The sequence below is a fragment of the Xyrauchen texanus genome, chromosome 26, assembly GCF_025860055.1.
Source record: "Xyrauchen texanus isolate HMW12.3.18 chromosome 26, RBS_HiC_50CHRs, whole genome shotgun sequence".
Lineage (NCBI taxonomy): Eukaryota > Metazoa > Chordata > Actinopteri > Cypriniformes > Catostomidae > Xyrauchen > Xyrauchen texanus.
The window spans coordinates 39,139,051-39,163,553 of record NC_068301.1 but is presented as its reverse complement, the minus strand read 5'-3'; the positions used below and the strand labels follow the sequence as shown (position 1 = coordinate 39,163,553).

The 24,503-nt window shown below is 39.5% G+C and overlaps 1 protein-coding gene across 1 annotated transcript; it reads left to right on the top strand.

The window, feature by feature from the left end:
* Positions 1–1,717: 1,717 nt before the first annotated feature.
* On the top strand, positions 1,718–24,287 carry LOC127620014 (splicing factor 3A subunit 3). The gene is made up of 17 exons (XM_052093075.1): positions 1,718–1,904; positions 2,578–2,625; positions 2,841–2,893; positions 3,092–3,197; positions 3,278–3,350; positions 3,475–3,566; positions 3,646–3,728; positions 14,082–14,220; positions 14,758–14,826; positions 16,537–16,604; positions 16,743–16,850; positions 17,644–17,713; positions 17,882–18,046; positions 18,929–19,039; positions 19,334–19,424; positions 23,213–23,268; positions 23,394–24,287. Exons 1-17 carry the CDS (start codon positions 1,809–1,811, stop codon positions 23,469–23,471), a joined length of 1,506 nt encoding a protein of 501 aa, XP_051949035.1. The 5' UTR covers positions 1,718–1,808; the 3' UTR covers positions 23,472–24,287.
* The last annotated feature ends 216 nt before the right edge of the window (positions 24,288–24,503 follow it).

Below are 24,503 nucleotides of genomic sequence, written 5' to 3'. Positions count from 1 at the left end.
TCTCCAGACTATGTTATACCTGTGATTACAGACTCCATTGTTTACTTAACCCTGTCTGGATCCTACTAACCTACTATCATCATTGCTACTGTTTCTGGATTACCTCACCTTTTGTTTACATTGCTGCTTCAAATCACCTGCTCTATAAACCCTGCAATTGAGTTTGTATCTCTGCCTCTGTGAGTCTCTCCAGAGTCTCTCCATGAACCGCAGGTTCAAAATTTATGTTTTGGGAATTACTGTGTGTAATTGATGTTGTTGATGCTGAACAAATGCAATAAAGTAATGTTTACCATAGACCTTATTTTATTCATAAATACAAAACTGCCATTATGAGAGAGAAACACACACACACACACACACGATTGCCCTGTATGGCAGTGAGGTGTGGGGTTCACTGACAAATCCAAATTAAGAATTGGAAAATGGAAAAGAAAATGCTAATTTAGACTCTGCATGCAGAATTCTGTAAAAATATATTTAACAAGTACAGAATTAAGCAAACATCCACTAAAAATACAAAAATAGGCCATCAAATTCTAAAACATATAAAACTCAGTGATCCCCACTCACAGTATATCATTATAAAGCCCTGCATTTAAGCAAAGAAACCCTTAGCCGTCTGGAGCTTTCATCCTGATGTTTCAGTAACATCTACTGACCCCCATTTCACTTAAACTCTGGACCAGAACAATACTGCTAAATTAATTAGAATAAACCAAATTACAGCACAAATAAAACATAATTCTATCATTATTGGGAAACTCAAACACAACAACAGAGTAAAAATGCAACACTGTCTGGCCCTAAAAACAGAATACACAATGACTGAATCCTCATGGAAGAATACACCTTGACAAGATACAGACAAAACAAAATCAAGACAGAGCTGCATTTTCTAACAGAATGCACAAAATACACAGCCATCCGGGAACATTTTCACCACAAAATGAATCATATTCACCGCACATTTGACCGTTTATCAAACAATAAAAAAAAAAATTCCCTTCTTAGTTGAATACATGGACTGCTGTGTGATAGCAGCACAGTATGTGTCTGTCTGTGGGACAGTCTGCATCTCTAACACACTTTACCTTGTCTCTTTCTAGTTTCAATCATATTTATTCCTCCAACCTGGAGTTAAGTGTCTTGCTCAAGGACACAATGGTGGTGGCTGTGGGGATCAAACCAACACCATCTGAGTACCAGTTTACCAGTACTGTGGTTTAGACCACTACACTACCACCACTCCTGGTATCAATATGCCACAACCTGAGGGACAGTGAAAGATCTGGACAAACACACACACTGTTCACTGTTTTCATTGTAATGAAAATAAATAATAATAGTAATTTATATTATAGTTTTTATATATATATATATATATATATATATATATATATATATATATATATATATATATATATATATATATATATATATATTACTAATAATAATATTATATACTGTCCAAGTTATTGGACAAAATGTATTGTGCTTTTGTTTTATTTATTCTATATGATGCTTTGGCAACATAGTTTTTGAAACTTTCATGCCAATAAAACCCATTGAATTGAATTGAATTGAATTGAATTGAACTGAATTGAGAGAGAGAGAGAGAGAGAGAGAGAGAGAGAGAGAGAGCATGTGCAGTCACGGACTTGTAAGCCCGGAACTTTAGTTCTCTCGTTTATGTTTCCGTTCGAACAAAATAAATTGGGGATCTGTTTCCTGTGCGTTACACGCGCGCAAGCTGGCAAAACTACAATAACAGAATAAAGCAGGTTTCAGATAATTAATAAATCACAATGGAAAGCATTTTAGAGCAACAGCGGCGATACCATGAGGAGAAAGAGAGACTTATGGACGTCGAAACGAAAGAAATGCTGACAAAGAAAACTACGGTAATTCCAACACACACATACGCGTCTATTAACATACTGTTATAAACACTCGTAACTGTAATTAACACCATATGATCTTTGCTGCGAGAATCACTGATGAAAAATAAATATGTGAAGTCGTCTGTGGAATATCTATCTATTCTAAGTCAGCGTTTCTTGCGCAAAATCAATCTTTTCATGACAATTTCTCTCTGACCCATTGAATTAAATAGGCTTATTCTTAAATACGTATGTAAATATATGTTAAATTTATGTATGTAAATGTATCTACATTTCCAAGTTACAGTATGTTTTCATAGTACATCAAACTCTTATTTCAGCTTATTTGGTGGGGCAACAGTACCTTGCAAACGTTTCCAAAAATGCCTCCCCTTCACATGTAAACAACTTCGCTTATGAATAGAATCTGTTGGTATCATACTACCACAGTAATTTTTTGTTAGGGGAAATAACAAGGAAGATACTGTTTTACCCTTTTACGCCTTTTCTTTCAAAGGCCAACTTATTACACGTATATTTATTTGAACATTTGTGAAACATTCCACGTTGGTTACGAGTGTTTTATCATTTTAGTGTGCATTTTCATTGGCAGTAATCATTGCTGCAGCATGCTTTGTTGATGTGCACTTGATAAATAAACCTTTGTATACAATATCTTTTCTCTCTTCAACAGCTGAGAGACCAGATTAATTCAGATCATCGAGTCAGAGCTATGCTTGATGTAAGCGGCATATTTAATGTGTTCTTTATTTAAAGTGTGCAATTTTCTGCTTCTCTGGTGGTATAAAACATATTTGAAAACACATGTGTAGCATTTACAAAAGTAATGATTGTTTGCAAACGAATGGATGACGTGACTATCAATGTAATAACATTATCATATTCACAGTTATGAAAGCAAATTCTAACATTGTTTGCATTTTTTTTTTCATGCAGATGTACATGGAAGTGAGTGCAAACCTCAGAGACTTATACGAAGACAAAGATGGGTAAGACTTTGTCAAGGACACTTGTGTCCATAATATAAAGCATACACTTGTGATCAGTTGAATGCCATTTTGGTGAATTAAAGTACCAATTTCCTTCCGAAACATCAAAATCTGTCCATTATTCCAAACATTTGTCTGCCAGTGTATATGCTGTAGGTTGTGTGATCACATGGCTGTGTGTTGTGTATTCTTCATCAGTATGAGAAAAGATGAGCTGAATGCAATATCAGGACCAAACGAGTTTGCTGAATTCTACAATCGCCTCAAACATATTAAGGAGTTCCACAGGAAACATCCCAATGAGGTAACACGGAGTGATCTGTGTCTTCCAGTTACATGCTTGTATGTATGAGTGCAAAATAATATGCATCCCTTCAATTCCAGATCTGTGTGCCCATGTCAGTGGAGTTTGAAGAGCTCATGAAAGCCAAAGACAACCCCAGTGAGGAGGCACAAAGTAAGTCCCAATGTTATTGGCGTTGTTTTCTAAGGCAAGTTGGAGTTCAGCGACAAAGTTTAAAGACTTGAATGGTGATGCATTGTTGTTCACATCTTCCAAAAACCTTTTTTGCTGATCACAGACCTGGTGGAGTTTACAGATGAAGAGGGTTATGGGCGCTACCTTGATCTCCATGACTGTTACCTGAAGTATATTAATCTTAAAGGAGTAGAGGTGCATTATTTCTTTCAATCTCTGTCTTTCCATTATTATCAGAAAGATTAGTAATACTCAATCTGCTGTTCTCTTCTAGAAACTGGAATATGTCACATACCTGTCAACATTCGATCAACTCTTTGACATCTCCAAAGACAGGAAGAATGCAGAGTATAAGAAGTATGTGCCACTTTTTAAAGATGTAAATAAACCATTAATTAATACAAAATTAGGTAGTTGATGCATGTGTCCAAAAGCTTTAACTGCACATTTGCCACGCACACACTTCAGCTAAAAATTGTTGTCAGTGCTTAATCATTTTCTGCACACACACACACACACAGTTCTGTAATTTACGGGAGTGACAACCACATTCTTCAACTGAATTAACTCCTGAAAATTTCAGGCAGTGACGTGATCAATGGCGTGTGTGAGTTATGTCCGTCTTCTCCTGGTGTAGATAATCACACAAAAAGTTACTTATCTTGACGCATTCATATGTACCAGTCTCTCTCCAGTGTAGTTTCTCTCATCAGCCCTGACGTCTTAGAGTATCTGGTACTTTACAGGCCAGAGAACACATGCTGTTTAATAGCAACCCTTTAGATGCACATCAGCTAACTAAGCATTGCCGGATGATAATACATCTCTGGTGGATAATCTCTTTGCTCAAAAACAGCGTGCAGAAAATGGGGTAAACTTTGCGAGATGCTGCTGCATTACTATGATTATCACTTGAAAGTTTGAAGTGTGTACGTGGCCATTGTCATATCATCAACCATCCAGTTATCAATTTTATTGAAGTTTCACAAGCCTCACGAATACACATAACACAATAACAGTTCTTGGTTAATTTCAAGTCAGACAAAACAGACAGTAAGTATTTTCTTGAATAACTTCAGTAAGTTATTCAAGAAAATATGTGGCTGTTCATTTGTTAGTGAATCGGAGTACACTGTATGTTTGATACACACTGATATCCTGGACTCAAGATGGCGCCGAGTATGGCTGCTGCGTTGCGATCTCCGACACAACACTGCAGTTTATTGTTTGTTTTGTTTACAGTTTTTTTGTCTTTGATGTCGTCTGCTTTATTGTATATGACAGACAAACGCTTTTGGACATTGGTTCTACAATTACACACCAAAAACCGGACTTCAAATTCCTCAATGCCGACCAGCTGTTTACAAACACGCCAGCAGAGCCCTTTGTCTGGGCTGCCCGGCCACGGAAACGCAGAAGGAAAAGGGGGGAAAAATAGCCGGCGTTCTCATCAGAGTAAGACGTCGCGCAAATCGACCCCCTCTTCCCAGTATTCTACTGGCAAACGTTCAGTCTCTGGACAACAAGCTCTGAGAGTGCGGATCTCTTTCCAACGAGAGACGAAGGACTGATGCGTTATTTGCCTTACGGAAATCTGGTTGTCTGCGGAGATTCCAGACTCGGCCATCGAACCAGCGGGGTTCTCAGAGCGGAGGGAGCGAAAGACCTCTCAGGTAAAAGCAGAGGTGGTGGTGAATGTTTTATGATCAACAAATCATGGTGTGATCAGAGGAATATACATTTTATCAAGTCTTTCTGCTCCCCTGATCTGGAATATCTCATGCTTCTGTGTCGACCACTCTGGCTACCGAGGGAATTCACAGCGGTCATTAACACAGCTGTGTACACCCCACAAGCCGACACCGACCGGGCACTCAAGGATCTGTATGGGAGTATAAGTGAGCAGGAAACCACGCACCCTGAGGCCGCTTTCATTGTTAACGGGGACTTTAACAAAGCCAACATTAAAACAATCGCGCCAAAATACCACCAACACATCAGCTTCAACACACGAGGGGATCAGGTTTTGGACCACTGCTATTCTCCTATTCTATCTGGCTACAAATCCCTCCCCCGCCCACCTTTTGGCAATTCAGACCACTCATCCGTTCTGCTTCTGGCCGCTTGCAGACTGAAATGAGACGCACCCACCCTCTGAACGATCCAGTGCTGGTCGGACCAATCAGACTCAGCGCTACAAGACTGTTTGATCACGCGGACTGGGAGATGTTCCGGTCCGCCTCTGACGACGACATCGAGGCTTACGCTGATAGCGTAACGTGTTTGATCAGGAAGTGGGTAGAAGACTTTGTGCCAACCAAAACAATATGGATCTATCCCAACCAGAAACCATGGGTTAACGGCGATGTTCGCGCGGCACTTAATGCGCGAACCTCAGCTTTTAATTCCGGGAATGCGGTGGAGGGTAAACAAGCCAGTTATGCCCTCCGTAACTCTATCAGAACATCCGTAAAGCCGCGGGTCCAGACAGCATTCTGGGCCGCATCATCAGAGCGTGCGCGAACCAACTGGCTGGTAACATTTTCATCCTGTCCCTCTACCTGTCTGTAGTCCCCACATGCTTCAAAACGTCAACTATTGTGCCTGTACCGAAGCAAGCCGAAATCACTTGCTTAAATGACTGGCGACCTGTTGCTCTGACCCCCATCATCAGCAAATGCTTTGAGAGGTTAATCCGAGATCACATCTGCTCTGTGCTGTCCACATTTTTGGACCCGCTGCAGTTTGCCTACCGCAACAACTGCTCCACTGATGATGCCATTGCATCTACAATACACACTGCTCTCTCCCACCTGGAAAAAAGGAACACATATGTGAGAATACTGTTTGTAGACTACAGCTCAGCATTCAACACCATAGTGCCCTCCAAGCTTGATGAGAAACTCCGGGCTCTGGGCATAAACAGCTCACTGTGCAGCTGGATCCTGGATTTCCTGTCAGGCAGACGTCAGGTGGTTAGAATGGGCAGCAACATCTCATCACTGACCCTCAACACTGGAGCCCCACAGGGCTGTGTTCTCAGCCCACTCCTGTATTCACTGTACACACATGACTGTGTGCAACACATAGCTCCAATGTCATCATTAAGTTTGCTGATGATACGACGGTGGTAGGTCTGATCACTGACAATGATGAAAGAGCCTACAGAGAGAAGGTGCACACTCTGACACGCTGGTTTCAGGAGCACAACCTCTCCCTCAACGTCAGTAAGACCAAGGAGCTTGTGGTGGACTTCAGGAGGAAAGACAGAGAACACAGCCCCATCACCATTAATGGAGTAGAGAGTCAGCAGTTTCAAGTTCCTCGGTGTCCACATTACTGAGGAACTCACATGGTCCGTCCACACTGAGGCCGTTGTGAAGAAGGCTCACCAGCGCCTCTTCTTTCTGAGACGGCTGAGGAAGTTTGGAATGAACCAGCACATCCTCACACGGTTCTACTCCAGCACTGTAGAGAGCATCCTGACTGGCTGCATCACCGCCTGGTACGGCAATAGCACTGCCCACAACCGTAAAGACCTGCAAAGGGTGGTGCGAACTGCCAGACACATCATCGGAGGCGAGCTTCCCTCCCTCCAGGACATATATACCAGGCAGTGTGTGAAAAGCTTTGAGGATTATCAGAGACTCCAGCCACCCGAGTCATGGGCTGCTCTCACTGCTACCATCAGGCAGGCGGTATCGCAGCATCAGGACCCACACCAGCCGACTACATGATAGCTTCTTCCCCCAAGCAATCAGACTTTTGAACATTTGATCTAGCACGATCAACAATGAGCACTGCACTTTATTAATCTTCATCTTATTATCTCACACTGGACTGTCAAATATATTCTCCACAATATAACTACTGTGTATATATATATTTTATATACTCTTTATTAGATTCCTCCGTAAGGAGGGAATCTATTGTATTTGTCGGTTTTATTAGATTCCTCCGTAGGAGGGAATCTATTGTAATTGATGGTTTTATTATTATTATTATTATTATTATTATTATTATTATTATTATTATTCTTCTTCTCCTTGAGCCCCAATAGCTCAAAAAGTCACTGGTCAAAAATTTTCTAAATTGGCACATTGATACTCCATGCCAACGGGTACCCCCAAACCAAGAATGGCCCACATTCGCCCATAGGTGGCGCTACAGGCCACGCCCAAAAAAACAAAATTCAAAGTGATACAATTTCCACGCCATTTGTCCAAATCTTCTGAAATTTGGTGTACATGCCTCATTCCTCATGGGGAACAAAAAGCCTCAAGAACCCATAACTTCCGCCATGATGGATTTTCCCGTACGTTGAAAATTTGCGAAAACCTACAAAACTCTTCTTCTCCTGAACCGTAGCTCCAATTGACTTGAAATTTGGTACACATGTGTAGAATGGACATCCTTGAAAGCGTTACTTAGGAAAAATGAATACGATACAAAATGGCTGAAAGGGCGTGTTTATGTAAATGTCCAAATTTTAACAATATATACGTGTCAATAAATCAAATGTAATTTTGACTGATGGTTTTCAAACCTAACATGCTTAAAGATGACATCACTCTGAAGTACTGTGCAAAGAATGGCCATGCCAAAATTCCCATTTTCTGGTCAAAAATGTTCTAATTTGGTAAATTAATAGTACAGGCCAACAGGAATCCACAAACCAAGAATGACCGACATACGCCACTAGGGGGCACTACAGGACAAGCCAAAATTCCCATTTTCTGGTCAAAAATGTTCTAATTCGGTACAAGAATAGTACAGGCCAACAGGAATCCACAAACCAAGAATGACTGACATTAAGCCACTAGGGAGCACTACAGGACAAGCCAAAATTCCCATTTTCTGGTCAAAAATTTTCTAATTTGGTACTTTGATACTACAGGCCAACAGGAACCCACATACCAAGTGTGGCCCACATTAAGCCCTTAGGGAGCTACAGGCTACTCCAAAATTTCGTTTTCTGGTCAAAAGCGTTCTAATTTGGTACATTGATACTGCAGGTCAACAGGAACCCTCAAACCAAGAATGGCCAACATTAAGCCCCTAGGGAGCACTACAGGCCATGCCGAAATTCCCATTTTCTGGTCAAAAATGTTCTAATTTGGTACATTAATAGTACAGGCCAAAAGGAATCCACAAACCAAGAATGACCGACATTCACCACTAGGTGGCGCTAGAGGCCAAGCCGAAATTCCCATTTTCTGGTCAAAAAGTTATAATTTGGTACATTGATACTACAGGCCAACAGGAACCCACAAACCAAGTATGGCCCACATTAAGCCATTAGAGGAGCTACAGGCCACTCCCAAAATTTCGTTTTCTGGTCAAAAATTTTCTAATATGGTACATTGATACTACTGGCCAACAGGAACCCACAAACAAAGAATGGCCAACATTAAGCCCCTAGGGGGCACTAGAGGCCACACCGAAATTCCCATTTTATGGTCAAAAATGTTCTAATTTGGTACATTGATACTACAGGTCAACAGGAACCCTCAAACCAAGAATGGCCAACATTCACCCCTAGGGGCGCTACAGGTAATTCCCAAAAGTCCCATTTTCTGGTCAAATATTTTCTAATTATGTACATTGATACTACAGGCCAACAGGAACCCACAAACCAAGAATGACCCACATTTGCCCATAGGTGGTGCTACAGGCCACGCCCCAAAAAATATTTTCAAAGTGATACCATTTCCACGCCATTTAACCAATTCTTCTGAATCTTGGTGTACATGCCTCATTTCTCATTGGGAACAAAAACGCCTCAAGGATCCATAAGGTCGTATGATGGATTTTCCTGTAGACTGAAAATGTTTAGTTTAGGATTCAGACAGAAATACATGTTTTTGGATTCATCCATTGAGAGGGTTTAACCCCAACCCTCTACTGATCAATTTGAAATGATTTGCCATTTTGAGGAGGAATCCGCATTGCTGCTTGCAGCTATATTTATTATTATTATTATTATTCTTCTTCTCCTTGAGCCCCAATAGCTCAAAAAGTCACTGGTCAAAAATGTTCTAAATTGGCACATTGATACTCCATGCCAACGGGTACCCCCAAACCAAGAATGGTCAACATTCAGCCCATAGGTGGCGCTACAGGCCACACCCAAAAACAAAAATTCAAAGTGATATAATTTCCACCCCATTTGTCCAAATCTTCTGAAACTTTGTAAACATGCCTCATTTCTCATGGGGAACAAAAAATCCTCAAGGACCCATACTTCTGCCATTATGGATTTTCCTGTACAGTGAAAATTTTGGAAAACCTACAAAACTCTTCTTCTCCTGAACCTCAGCTCCAATTGACTTGGAATTTGGCACACGTGTGTAGTATGTATGTCTTTCCAAAGCGTTACTTAGCAAAAATGAATACAATACAAAATGGCTGAAATGGGCGTGTTTATGTAAATGTACACACAAAAGATGATCAAAAATGTTTAAAATCCCATTGATTTACAATGGCTGAGCAAAAGTGCTCCCTCTACTGGACAAATATGGTCCACATGTAAAATCCCATTCACTTACATTGGCTGAGCAAAGAGGCTCCCTCTACTGGAGTAACTCTGTCTACCACATGCAGCTCTTCTGTAGCAATCTCTCTAATGAAGCATTTCGGTCTCCTAGTGGGTGGAGCTCCAGACTTAGACTACAGAAGACATTTTGCGTCTGCATGGAGGTATGTCAAATCAATTGTGTGTCTTAATGCTTTCCAGTTTGAACATTCAAGCGATTTTACACTATTCAACTCAACAAAGGCAAAACAACTCAAATAAATGTTTTCGAGCAGTTTGTGTGACACAGCGGCGAGCAGCGTCGCGTCTAACGTTCGCACGCCGATGAGAGTTACGCTTTCCCTTCTTGCGTTTCAACGGACAATTTCATACACCAAAATACATGATATATTGGGGTGTCTGCTATATCTCAAGTGAACAAACAGTTGATAAAGAAATCGGGTATCAATATATTGAATTATGAATTATTGAAGGGGTCTAGTGATGCCGCTGTGATGTCCTGTTAGATTTTTCTCTATCGAGACAGCGTTAACGTATCAAAACTTCCGAGTATGATGTTGTTTAATTGTCTCTGACAACACGCAATCCTCGAGCGAGATCATTTTTGCTCGCATCTTCCACGAAGGTTTGTTGGTTGTGTACAATGGTTGCCTGCTTGAACATTCAAGCGATTTTACACTATTCAACTCAACAAAGGCAAAACAACTCAAATAAATGTTTTCGAGCAGTTTGTGTGACACAGCGAGCGAGCAGCGTCGCGACTAGCGCTTCGCTGCGCCGATGAGAGTTCAGCTTTCACAGCTTCATGCGTTTGAGCGGACAATTTCATACACCAAAATACATGATATATTGGGGTGTCTGTTATGTATCAAGTGAACAAACAGTTGATAAAGAAATTGGGTATCAATATATTTAATTATGAATTATTGTGAACAACACGGATGCCGCTGTGGTGTCCTGTTAAGATTTTTCTCTCGAAACAGCGTTAACAGCTTAAACAAAATACTGCGTTATTTTTGCACATACAGATACATTTAATACATCGTCACAAACTATGAAAGTTGTACTTTTATTTGTTGTAAAGAAAATAAACCGTGTGCTCTTTGTCTAAGCGAATATCTTTCTGAAACACGTCACAAAAACTTACACAAACATGAAACATATGTCTAAAGAAAGTAGGGATGGGCTGATCAATCCTAGCGTATCAAAACTTCCGAGAATGATGTTGTTTAATTGTCTCTGACAACACGCTAAACCCATGGCGAGATCATTTTGCTCGCATCATCATGAAGGTTTGTCGGTTGTATACAATGTTTGCCTGTTTGAACATTCAAGCGATTTTACACTATTCAACTCAACAAATGTCAAAACAACTCAAATACATGTTTTGCGAGCTGTTTGTGTGACACAGCGAGCAGCGTCGGCGTCTAACTCACGCACTCCGATGTCTTTCGCTGCTGCTTGCGTCTGAGCGGACAATTTCATACAACAGAGTGTCAAAATACATGATATATTGAGGAGTCTGTTATGTCTCAAGTGAACAAACAGTTGAGAAAGAAATCTGGAATAATTATATTTTATTCTGGCATTATTCCAGATGACGTCCTGCTATATTTTTCTCTCGAAACAGCGGAAACAACTTAAACAAAATACTGCGTCATTTTTGCCCATACAGAAACATGCAAGACATCATTACGAACTATGAAATGTTTACTTTTATTTGTGTACACTTACAATAACAACAAAACCTTGTGCTTTTGTAAAATAAATAAACAGGGTGCTCAGTCTCTGTCTTCGCGATTATTTTTCTGAAACACGTCACAGAATTCAAGTGAACAAAATCAACCATTCACGCAGTCTGTATTTTATCATCTCACAATGAATACAAATGCAACAAGCATGGCACAAAACGAAAATAATGATACTTCTCAGTTCTCAAAAGATTAAACTGAACTGTGCCTTAAGTATCGTATCATGCGATAAAAGCCTCTTAAAGAGACAGTAACAATTTAGCCTTCAGTCCTGAACATAGACATTCCCAAGTAATTGAGAAGTACAAATGGTATTATTTTAAGTTTTTTTATTTCTCTCTTACCTTGTAAAATGCCACGTTTTTGAATGGCATGTAAACACAATCACTCCATTTTTTCACTGGATCTGTTGCTATTTTAATGATTTAAAAATCAAAGCACTGACCATTTAAAGTGTGAGCTTGTAGGCTACATTTTGAAATAGTTATAAACAGTCACAGCTATACAGTGTTATTATGTGCCTAGATAGTCTTTCAAATAAAATTGCTTGTGATATGCTTATGTAAGTCACACAAAAAAACAGAAAAAAAATCTTAAGAGAGAAGTGAAAGTGAAAGTAGAGATTTTCAAAGTGATTTTTCATTCAAAGTGATACAATTTCCACGCCATTTGTCTAAATCTTCTGAAACTTGGTGTACATGCCTCATTCCTCATGGGGAACAAAAAAGCCTTAAGGACCCATAACTTTCACCATGATGGATTTTCCCGTACGTTGAAAATTTGCGAAAACCTAAAAATACTCTTCTTCTCCTGAACCGTAGCTCCAATTGACTTGAAATTTGGTACACATTTGTAGAATGGACATCCTTGAAAACATTACTTAGGAAAAATGAATGTGATACAAAATGTCTGAAAGGAGCGTGTTTATGTAAATGTCCAAATTTTAACAATATATACCTGTCAATAAATCAAATGTAATTTTGACTGATGGTTTTCAAACCTAACATGCTTCAAGATGACATCACTCTGAAGTACTGCATAAAGAATGGCCGACATTAAGCCCCTAGGGAGCTTACAGGCCATGTCGAAATTCCCATTTTCTGGTCTAAAATGTTCTAATTTGGTACAATGGTACTACAGGCCAACAGGAACCCACAAACCAAGAATGGCCGACATTAAGCCACTAGGGAGCTAAAGGCCACGCCAAAATTCCCGTTTTCTGGTCAAATTTTTTTTTAATTTGGTACATTGATACTACAGGCAGACAGGAACCCACAAACCAAGAATGGACAACATTCACCCCTAGAGGCGCTACAGGCCATGCCAAAATTCCCATTTTCTGGTCAAAAATGTTCTAATTTGGTACACTGATACTACATGCCAACAGGAACCCACAAACCACGAATGGCCAACATTAGCCATTAGAGAGCTACAGGTAATTCCAAAAATCCCATTTTCTGGTCAAACATTTTCTAATTTGGTGTATTGATTCTACAGGCCGACAGGAACCCACAAACCAAGAAAGGCCCACATTAAGCCCCTAGGGAGCTTCTAGAGCCACTCAAAATTCCCATTTTCTGGTCAAATATTTTCTAATTTTGTACATTTATACTACAGGCCAACAGGAACCCACAAACCAAGAATGACCAACATTTGCCCATAGGTGGCGCTACAGGCCACGCCCCAAATTTTTTTTCAAAATGATATAATATCCACCCCATTTGTCCAATTCTTCTGAAACTTGGTGTACATGCCGCATTTCTCATTGGGAACAAAAAAGCCTCAAGGATCCATAAGGTCCGGTATGGATTTTCCTGTACATTGAAAATGTTTTGTTTAGGAATCAGACGAAGACATGTTTTTTTGAATTCCTTAATTGGGAGGGTTTATCCCCAACCATCTACTGATCAATTTTAAATGATTTGCCATTTTGAGGAGGAATCCGCATTGCTGCTTGCAGCTATATTTTTTTTATTTTTATTGTATATGTATTCTATATTGTGTGTATTGTTTACTGTACATTGTATATTATTATTGTGTTGTGTAATTATATGTACATTTAGATATGTAAATATGTTGTTTACTGTAATTGGTATATGTCTCGTCACTATCATGACTGCTGTGTTTCTCGGAACTGCACAAGACTTTCACCTGCTGTTGCACTTGTATATGGTAGTCTGACAATAAAGTGATTTGATTTGATGTTTCGCACTGCTGATTCAATATTGGTGTTGCACTGTGCTGTTAAATGCATCTGCAAAAGAATGAAAGTTCGACAACCATTAACGGAACCGTAAATCATGAAAACGATGCGGTTCTATTTTTTTGTTTTGTTTTATGGATGGTTCTTGGTTCCTAACTGCATTTTTGAGTGGATATGTTCTCAGCTGATGAGTTAGCTGGTCTCTCATTCTGCTCCTGCAGGTATCTGGAGATGATGTTGGAGTATCTGCAGGATTACACAGATCGTGTCAAGCCTCTGCTGGATCAGAATGACTTGTATGGAAAGATCCTGGTGGAGTTTGAGAAGAAGTGGGATAGTGGGGCGTTCCCAGGCTGGCCGGTGGGTTTGAGCTTGATAGAGCTCATTAAGTGTGATTGGAATTCAAAATGAGTTTGTAATAATATTAGCAAATCTACCGAACTTGATAAAAAAAAAATAGCTTTAATAATTATGGCAGGTAGATCTTATGAATTGGCGTTACATTTAAAGTTACCATTGTTCTCTTTTCCAAATCCTAGACCAGTGGTTCCCAACCCTGTTCCTGGAGACCCCCCAACACTGCACATTTTGTATATCTCCCTTATCTGACACACCAAATTCAGGTCGTAGATTCTCTACAAATGAGTTAATGAGTTGTATCAGGTGTGTTTGATTAGGCAGATATCCAAAAAAGATATCCGGTGTTGGGAACCACTGCCCTAGAGAGCTACCTATCTAGTCAGCATTTCAGAGCATCATTGGTGCACTCCAGATGCGTAAGTGTTGGAACGTGTTTGTTCCAAACAGTAGGAAGCAAAATGATGCTGCATTGTAAGATACCATATGTGTGTGAGCTAATGTTTTGGATGTTGTTTTGGTTTGATGTTTGTGTTGTAGAAAGAGACTAGTAGTGCATTGACCCACGCTGGAGCTCATCTGGATCTCTCTGCCTTCTCATCATGGGAGGTCAGACATGTTTGCTCAATACACTGACTTTGTTTCTCATATCTTTTGCAAAATGTGTGTATATATATATATATATATATATATATATATATATATATATATATATATATATATATATATTTTTTTTCTTCTCAGTACTGATTGGTTTCCTATATCCCTGATTTAAACTCTACAGAGATGTTTAGGGGTTGGGGAAAAATCGGTTCACTGGTGCATAATGATTCTTTCTCAAATTATTGATCAATTAAAAAATGCATATTTAATAAATAAAATAATTTATTCTTCTTATTGGAAAGCATGTACAGGACAAAACATTGCATGTATCAGTAAATATGACGTGGTAAACAAAGCTGCATAAAAAACTGTACAGATTACACACCTGCAGTGGCATTTATACAACAAAAAGGTGTGCTTTAGATGAGTTTAGCTACCATGGACAGGAAGGCTGAATAACTTTGATATTACAAAATGTTCATGAAAACTAACCACCAAGACAGTTTAAAGTCAGTCTGGTGCAGTATTTCATTTACACATAACGAAAGCTACAGAGCTTTGAGTACACACTCCTGGGCAAATAAAAAATAAATAAATGGGCCATGCTTGAAATGGCAAAACATTAAGTTTTTTCTCCACAATCTCCAAATCTCCACAACAAATAAGGTCAGGAAATTAGCATGAATTCAACAAATGCACTCCTGGTACACTTTTGCTGCAGTGAACTGTTTGGGGAAAAAGCTGGAAAAAGGGAAATTCACTTGTATAGTCTTGTTGTATGCAAAGGTAAAATCATGATGGGTGTACAAAATGTTCTAAAAAATATCTTCTGGGATAATTAGTCAATAGTTGGTGATCTGCCATACCTGTTGCAGACAATCAAAGTCCTGAAAACAAACTCCTAAACGGGACCAGGAGCAATAGAGCAGGGAGAGAGAGTCACAAGGTAAAGGAATGAGAAAATCTGCACCAAAAAAATCAAAAGAGGGTTGCTGTGAGAAACCACATATCTGTTCTGAAGTTTACAAGACCCTACAGACAGAGAAGATCTCTATTTATCTATCAGCTATTAAGAGAATAGGTCAACACTTTGAACAGGTGATGTTGACAGGAAGAAAGATCTGGAAGGCCCAAAGCCTCTTCATGCAGGGATGAAGGAATTTCAACACCTGCTGACATGTACAGTTCTCAAAGACAGAAAATAAAAGTCTACAAACTCTTTCAGCAGAAAACAAGAACCAGACGTTTATATAATGCAGGTTTTGTGTCCAGCAGATGTGTGTAAAAGGCCATTGCTGTCTCACAAGATGGAAAGTTTGATGCAGAGTTGTGTGAAGTAATGAATCAGGATTTGAGTTGCATGGTGAAGCTCCAGAGAGGTGTCTTCAAATATCTGGTGGTGAGAAATATAATAGTGAATGCATCTCTACCAAAGTGAAGCATTTTCAGCTGCTGGAACTGTTGACAAGTCAATGAATGCTTTGAAGTACAAGAGAATATTGCAGAAAGGCTTGTTTCCCACTATTGAAAAGTTGTTGTCTGAAGAGGAACGGTCAGATGTTATTTTTCAAGAAAACAACGCTCCTGCCCACACTACAAAGACCACCAAGAAGTGGTTTGAGTGTAGTTATGCAGAATCTTCACAAAGATAAAGTTACATACCCCTAATGCAAATTCATTGTGTGGGAGTGTAATGTTGTGTGTTTTTGTTTGTAGGAGCTGGCATCTCTGGGTCTGGACAGACTGAAGTCAGCTCTGATGGCTTTAGGACTCAAGTGTGGAGGGTGAGTGTCCCATTCACAGCCTTTAATACCTGCATTTAAACAGATTATAACCCTCTCAAAGACCTGACAGTCCCTGATTCTTGAGTGTGTAGGTCATGTGTCTGGTGTTGAGTGACTTATTGTGTGTTATTTTTGTAGTACTCTGGAAGAGAGGGCACAGCGTCTGTTCAGCACTAAAGGCAAATCTCTGGAGTCTCTTGATTCCTCTCTCTTCGCCAAAAACCCCAAAGCCAAGGGACCAAAGAAGTAAGTGTCGTCTCATTTGGGGAACTTTCAGGGGCAGATTCACTAAACGGTTGTGCCACTCTTGCTTGCGGTATTGCAGCTCAGATACCAGAGTCTTCATTAACCACCCGCAGTCGGGTTTAGCAGCCACAATCAGCGCTGATATTGCGCTGCGTCTTCAGTATTGTCGTTCCTTTCCACCCAAACACTCCTCCTTTCTATGTAAATTAGGCTAATTTAAGATTCCGCTTCATTCACAAAACTCTGGGGAAAAAATTCAACCAATCATTTCAGCAGTATTTAATCAAATAATAATCAAATGCTGTTGATGAGCATTATAACCTGGCATATATCCTTATGTGTGGTGTTGTCAAGCGCATGTTCTGCGTGTTTAAGAGATTATCCAGGTGTCTGGATCAAAGTGATGCTCTTCAGTCTCGACAAGTTGGGTCAAATACGGTGGTCTGCGGTCATCCTCTGCTATATTGCACTCAGAATCGGACCACAAGATCAGAATTGCGCATGCAAATTGTGTTCAACGGCGATTTTTGCGGGCTTGTTTGTGCCGTTGCCTGATCTGCATAATTCCTTTAGAGAATTTGGCATTAAATGAGTACATTTAGCACGTGCCAAAAATCTTGCTTTTAGCAGGCACAATTCATTCTTGGTGAATCTGCCCCACTGATTTAAATGTGTGCACAAACAATTCCTCAAGTGTCTAGATTTGAAAATAATTTTGATTAGAATATGCACCTCAATGAAGCCCTTATTTTAAATATGAATGTTGTTATTATCTTTTGTTTTTTGTCTGCAGAGACTCAGAGCGCAACAAGGAAACAGCATTTCTTGAAGCTCAGATTTATGAATATGTGGAGATCTTGGGGGTAAGCAGTCTCAGTCTGTTTGCTGTTGTCTGGGATTTAAGAGTGGAATCTAAAATAAATCACTGAGTGCACCATTAAATGGTGTTGGAAAGGAGACAGGGTCATGAGTATTGATGTGAACTGTGTAGCATTTCATATGGCTAATGTGTGTATGTGTATGTGTTGTAGGAGCAGAGGCATTTAACCCATGAGAACGTTCAGAGGAAGCAGGCACGTACAGGAGAAGAGCGAGATGAAGAGGATGAAGAGCAGGCTAGTGAGAGCGAGAGTGAAGATGAAGATAACGAGATAATTTACAACCCCAAAAACCTGCCGCTGGGCTGGGACGGGAAGGTACACTTCATTTCACTGTAGTGGGAAGATTTGGGAAGAATAAATAGTTTAGATGAGTTAGCCTGGGTAACACAGAAATCCCATTCTTTGTTTGATTTTGTCATAGCAGTTATTTTTTATACTATTCAGCCTTTTGATATTCTTTTGATATTTACGTATTTGCTCCTAAATTATGTGCAACTTGTGTCACCGAACAAATTTTTGCCAAATGCAATTTTTTTTACCCAAAGGAGAGAGTACTGCCCCAAACTTTGACAAGCTACACTTACACTCATCTGAAAATCAACCTACAAATTGTTAACTATTATTTGTCTACATATTAAGCTAGGAAAGGAAGAAGTATTTTAATATTGCAAAATTACACACTTCACCTTTGAAAATGTTGTTTTTCCCTACACAAGAATAATTTATTTAATTTTTATGCACCAAAATAGCAATAACTAGTAATAAACTGCAGTATTTACCTATGTATTTGAACTAAAACATGTTAATACATGAAAAGTTCCAAATGGAGAGTTCCATAAACACTCTTGAGTAGTGACACAATCAAATTGTGTTCTGAAGTTTTTACAGATAATTTAAACTGCTTCACAAACATGAATCAAACTTACCAACGCCAACACTGTTCTACAGAAGTTTAAATGTAACGCTACTTAAACATCTGTCTTCACACTCGTGAGTTGTAAGAAGATGAAGGATCACAAGTCTAATAATCTAACGACACACTCTTTATGAAACATAATGGGCAAATAAAAAGCACATTAAGATGTTGCTTGATTTTATATGACCAGCAAAATCATCACAAATATATAGCAAACATTCAGCAATAATGGGCTTAGCCTGTGTCATTAACCTTGTCTTTTGTCGGACTTTGTTTTTTAGCCTATTCCATACTGGTTGTACAAACTGCACGGTCTAAACATCAACTATAACTGTGAGATCTGTGGAAATTACACATACAGAGGACCCAAAGCCTTCCAGAGACATTTTGCAGTAAGTTACATATATTTCCACTGCCACACATCTATCCACATGTGCAACATTCTGTTTGGAAAATGTATATATATATAAAAAAATCTGTGAATACATCAGTTCATAAAGATTCCTAGGCAAAGACACTTGGCCATGTGTCACCTAATAATGTGAGGTGTTTGCAACAGGATCACGTTCAGTATTCGCAGATATGCCCAAGCATTATATTATAAATGTCATAATTGTTGCACATACAGATGTTGAAAGTAGATATAAGGATACATTTAGTGAATGATCCGTTTCCTCTGTTTTCAGGAGTGGCGTCATGCTCATGGTATGCGCTGTTTGGGTATTCCTAACACTGCCCACTTCGCCAACGTCACCCAGATTGAAGATGCAGTGTCCCGTGAGTACACTGATTATTAAATACCTGAGATATTGTACTGACAATGTATTACACCGTATTTCTAAAAAGCATCGTAAGCCAAAGTAGATCGTAGAGACCATTGACTCCAATGATGCTCCATTATGATGCTTTTGGAAAAGCAGCCCTGTCCAGTACTTTGGTGAAGTGTGAATATGATCTAGTATAAATAAATTGTATTGTCCTGTCTCAAGCTAAATTAATTTGTTGGTCTTTTCCGATTGTGACTTTTAATTGTCATACTTGAGGTGTATGTGTGCTTTATACCCCTGAAGAAGTCATTTATTCTTAACTTGGAGTCATATGCCACGTGCATCACAGCGCTTCAGGAGCGGTTAATCTTGAGGAGCTGCTCTGGGTTGGTCTGCGGTTCAAGTTTAGTTGGATTGCTCCTATAATTAGGGCCTTTATGGAAGTATGTGTAAAAAATACAATTAATAGAATAAAGCTAACAGAATTATTATAATAAACCGAATTATAAACGTGATAAAAAAATAGCATGTAACTATAACATGTAATATAAATAAAGCATGTTTGTTTACATGTTAAATGAACTAGTAAATGAAAAATAACATCAGCTGTGTGAGCTTTTAATGTAATGTCCTATGATTATTAACAGTTAACACATACTGTAGACTGCTCCTGTCTGTACCTTTAACTCAGTGCTTCTCAACTGGTTTTGCTTCAGGGCAGATTTTACATTGGAAATCATGTGGCAACCCACTATAGTAAAAACGTCCTTTTATGTTTCATAGTTTGTTCATGGTTTTCAAGTACAAGGACATGCATTAAGTGACTTTTTGTTTTTGATGTCAACAACAAAATCTACAGGAAGTTGTCTCTCCCCCCTTTTAAAAATTTAAGAGCATATTTACTTATATGAGCCCATTTATTATCCCGTTTATTTACTATTTTCAAACAGAACATACATATAACACAGGAGGAAAGGCTCCTCATTAGCATGGTTTGCAGTGAAGCTAGATCATGATGGCGAGCTCATTACACTCGTGCTAAAGTGCAGATGAGAAGCCTTTACATGATTGAGATTATCATTAAATCTGCCTCGGCAGTCCCAAATATCACTTCAGCGGCCACCGAAATATCTTCAATGGGAGAACCATGGCATTGTTCTTTCCCTGCTGTCCGCAACCCAGTCCGATAGACCTGCAACCCACCAGTTGAGAAACACTGCTTTAACACACACACACTCACTTATGTCAGACCCCCTTGCTTCTCTGACATTTTCTCCATTGCACGTGTGTGCTCGCCAGTTAACTAGTCTGACAGGTAGTTGAGGAGTAAAGATGTGCACACGCACCGTACATTTTCATACCATGGTAGACCGTGAAGCCGGTATACTGCTGCAACCCTAATCGAAGCATACCACATCATCTGCAGTGTTATGGCATGGGCATGTATGGTTGGCAATGGAACTTGGTCACTAGTGTTTATTGATGATGTGACTGCTGACAGAAGCAGCTGGATGAATTCTGAAGTGTTTAGGGCTATACTAACTACATTTCATTCAGAAAGTATTCAGACCCCTTCCGTTTTTCACATTTTGTTATGTTGTAGCCTTATGCTAAAATGCTTTAAATATGTTTTTCACATCAGTCTACACTCCATACCCCATAATGACAAAGCAAAAACCAGAATTTTGATATGCAAATTTATTAAAAAGAGAAAACTGAAATATCACAATGAGACTTCAGACCCTTAACTCAGTAATTAGTTGAAGAACCAGTGATTACAGGCTCAAGTCTTTTTGGGTATGATGCGACAAGCTTTGCATACCTGGATTTGGGGATTTTCTGCCATCTCCCAAGCTCTGTCAGGTTGGATTGGGACTGTCGGTGGACAGCCATTTTCAGGTCTCTCCAGAGATGTTCAAATGGGTTCAAGTCTGGGCTCTGGCTGGACATTCATAGAGTTGTCCCTTATCCACTACTGCGTTGTCTTGGCTGTGTGCTTGGGGTCGTTGTCCTGTTGGAAGGTGAACCTTTAGCCCAGTGTGAGGTCCTGAGCACTCTGGAGCATGTTTTCATTAAGGATGTCTCTGTATATTGCTGCATTCAGCTTTCCTTAAACCCTAACCAGTCCCCCAGTTCCTGCCGCTAAAAATTACCCCAGACCACGATGCTACCACCACCATGCTTCACCGTTGGGATGGTATTGCACAGGTGATGAGCGGTGCCTGTTTCCTCCAAACATGATACTTGGAATTGAGGCTAAACAGTTCAACCTTCATTTCATCAGACCAGAGAATCTTGTTTCTCACAGTCAGAGATTCTTTTAGGTGTTTTTTATGTGTCTTGCACTGAGGAGAAGCTTCCGTCTGGTCACACTGCCATAAAGCCCAGATCGGTGGAGTGTTGCATCGGGTTCTCGGTCACCTCTCTTACCAAGGCCCTTCTCCCCTGATTGCTCTGTTTGGTCAGGCGTTCAGCTCTAGGAAGAGTCCTGGTTGTTCCAAACATCCATTTTAAGAATTATGGAGGCCACTGTGCTCTTGGGAACCTTTAATGCAGCTGAAATGTTTTGTAGCCTTCTCCAGATCTGTGCCTCGACACAATCTTGTCTCAGAGCTCTGCAGAAAGTTTCTTCTGATTTCTTGGCCTGCTTTTTGGTCTGATATGGTTTTTCAGCTGTGAGACCTTATATAGGGACAGGTGTGTCCCTTTACAAATCATATCCAATCAATTGAATTTGCCACATGTGGACATTAAAAGTGTAGAAACATCTCAAAGATGATTCAGAGAAATGGGATGCACCTGAGCTACATTTCAAGTGTCACAACAAAGGGTCAGAATACTTATGTCTGTGTGATATTTCAGTTTTTTTTCTTTTTAATACATTTGCAAAGTTATAAAAAAAAATATTTAGTAATTATGGAGTGTAACCTGATGTGGGGAAAAAAAATATATATTTAAAGCATTTTAACATAAGGCTACAACATCCATCCATCCATCCATCTTCAACCACATATCCGAAGTTGGGTCGCAGGGGCAGCAGCTCCAGCAGGGGGCCCCAAACTTCCCTATCCTGAGCTACATTAACCAGCTCTGACTGGGGGACCCTGAGGCGTTCCCAGGCCAGTGTGGAGATGTAATCTCTCCACCTAATCCTGGGTCTTCCCCGAGACCTCCTCCCAGCTGGACGTGCCTGAAACACCTCCCTAGGGAAGCGGCCAGGGGGAATCCTTACCAGATGCCCAAACCACCTCAACTGACTCCTTTCGATGCAAAGGAGCAGCGGCTCTACTCCGAGCTCCTCACGGATGACTGAGCTCTAAGGGAGAAGCCCGCCACCCTTCTGAGGAAACCCATTTCGGCCGCTTGTACTCGCGACCTAGTTCTTTCGGTCATGACCCAGCCTTCATGATCATAGGTGAGGGTAGGAAAAAAAATTGACCGGTAGATCGAGAGCTTTGCCTTTCGGCTCAGCTCTCTTTTCTTGACAACGGTGCGATAGAGCGAGTGCAATACCGCTCTATCTGCTTGGATTCAGCCAAATGCTGCAATACTTTTGTGAAACCCCTGAAATCAATGTTTATGGTCTCGTCTTGATTGCTTCATTTTAAATCCATTGTGGTGGCGTACAGAGCCAAGATTATGATAATTGTGTCTGTTTAAATACATATGTACCTAACTGTGTGTATCCATCCATCTTAAATATTCTAATAAACTCCCAAAAAAAAAAAAGGGAACCAAAGCTATTATATCTTCAATGTCCATGTCATTTCAAATGTGTTTTTCTTTTCTTGTGAATAGTCTGGTCGAAGCTGAAGTCACAGAAATCCTCTGAGCGCTGGCAGCCAGACACAGAGGTGAGTTCTTTTGAGACATCAAACTTACAAATCTAAATCGATTCCTTTAAAATCAATGATTGTATCTACTCTGAAAGAGTCTGTTGCATCACAATGGAAAAATAAGTTGCTCATTTGTCTTACAGGAAGAATATGAAGACTCCAGTGGAAATGTGGTCAACAAGAAGACTTATGAAGATCTGAAACGACAAGGGCTGCTGTAGAGCCCCATCACAACATTAACAAAAGCATCTCACATACTTGCTTTGTGAAAACTGAAGCATAAATGTTTCTTTAAACTATAGAGTTTAGTCCCCATCTTCTCCAGAGTTTAAGGAATGTGATGCCTTTTTTTTTTTTTAATTGTGGATTTTGTATGTCTTTATTTCATTATGATCATTCCACATTTTCCCTTCTGGTATGAGACAGGATACTTTCATTATTCAATACATTTTAGTACATTGTACGGACAATTGTTGGTTTTTGGACTGTTTTAATTGGTATAGAGACACATTTCTAAACATGCTGTACAACTGAGAGTTTCACTTCATTAATATGAAGACAATATTTCAATAAAAGTGATTTTTTTTGATTCAGTAAGTATCTGCCATTGTATAAAGACTTTAGTTGGAGTTTGAATACACTGCAGAGTTAAGTGTGAAACTATTCTATTTCCTCCATGGTGGAATTATATTTGCATTCATTTTATTCTAGAATAACAACCTTCTTGTTTTGTCAACCCATGCTTGTGCTGAACCATCATTACAAGGACAGAGCTGGATTAATGATCTAAAAAATTCTACCCCGTTTTTTTATAGCATACTAATATGACTCTGGGTATCTGAACACAATATAAATGTATTTGAACAGGTCAGACAAACCTGTACAGTGTACAAAACCCATTGTATTCCCAAACATCTCAAGCACTCCCACAATCCTTTAAGATGGAGTAGATGCTGGCGTTTTCAAACTGAATTACATGTTCTTTGAAAAAGCAGAATTTGTAATAAAAAACAATAAAACAAAGCCTACAGTGAACATAGCCAACAATTTATTTTTATTTCAATTGTTTTATTCTAGATATGTTGTACAAATGATGTGTATACAGGTGTAATTAATGTTCCTGATGCTTTACCATTGTAAAGCTTCTTCTTCAGTATGTATCTGAGTTTAATAATGTGTTGAGACGGTATAGGGGCAATAATGATAGGGCTCGGATTTTTCAAAATGCTAATGTTTTTTTATATAGTTTGACA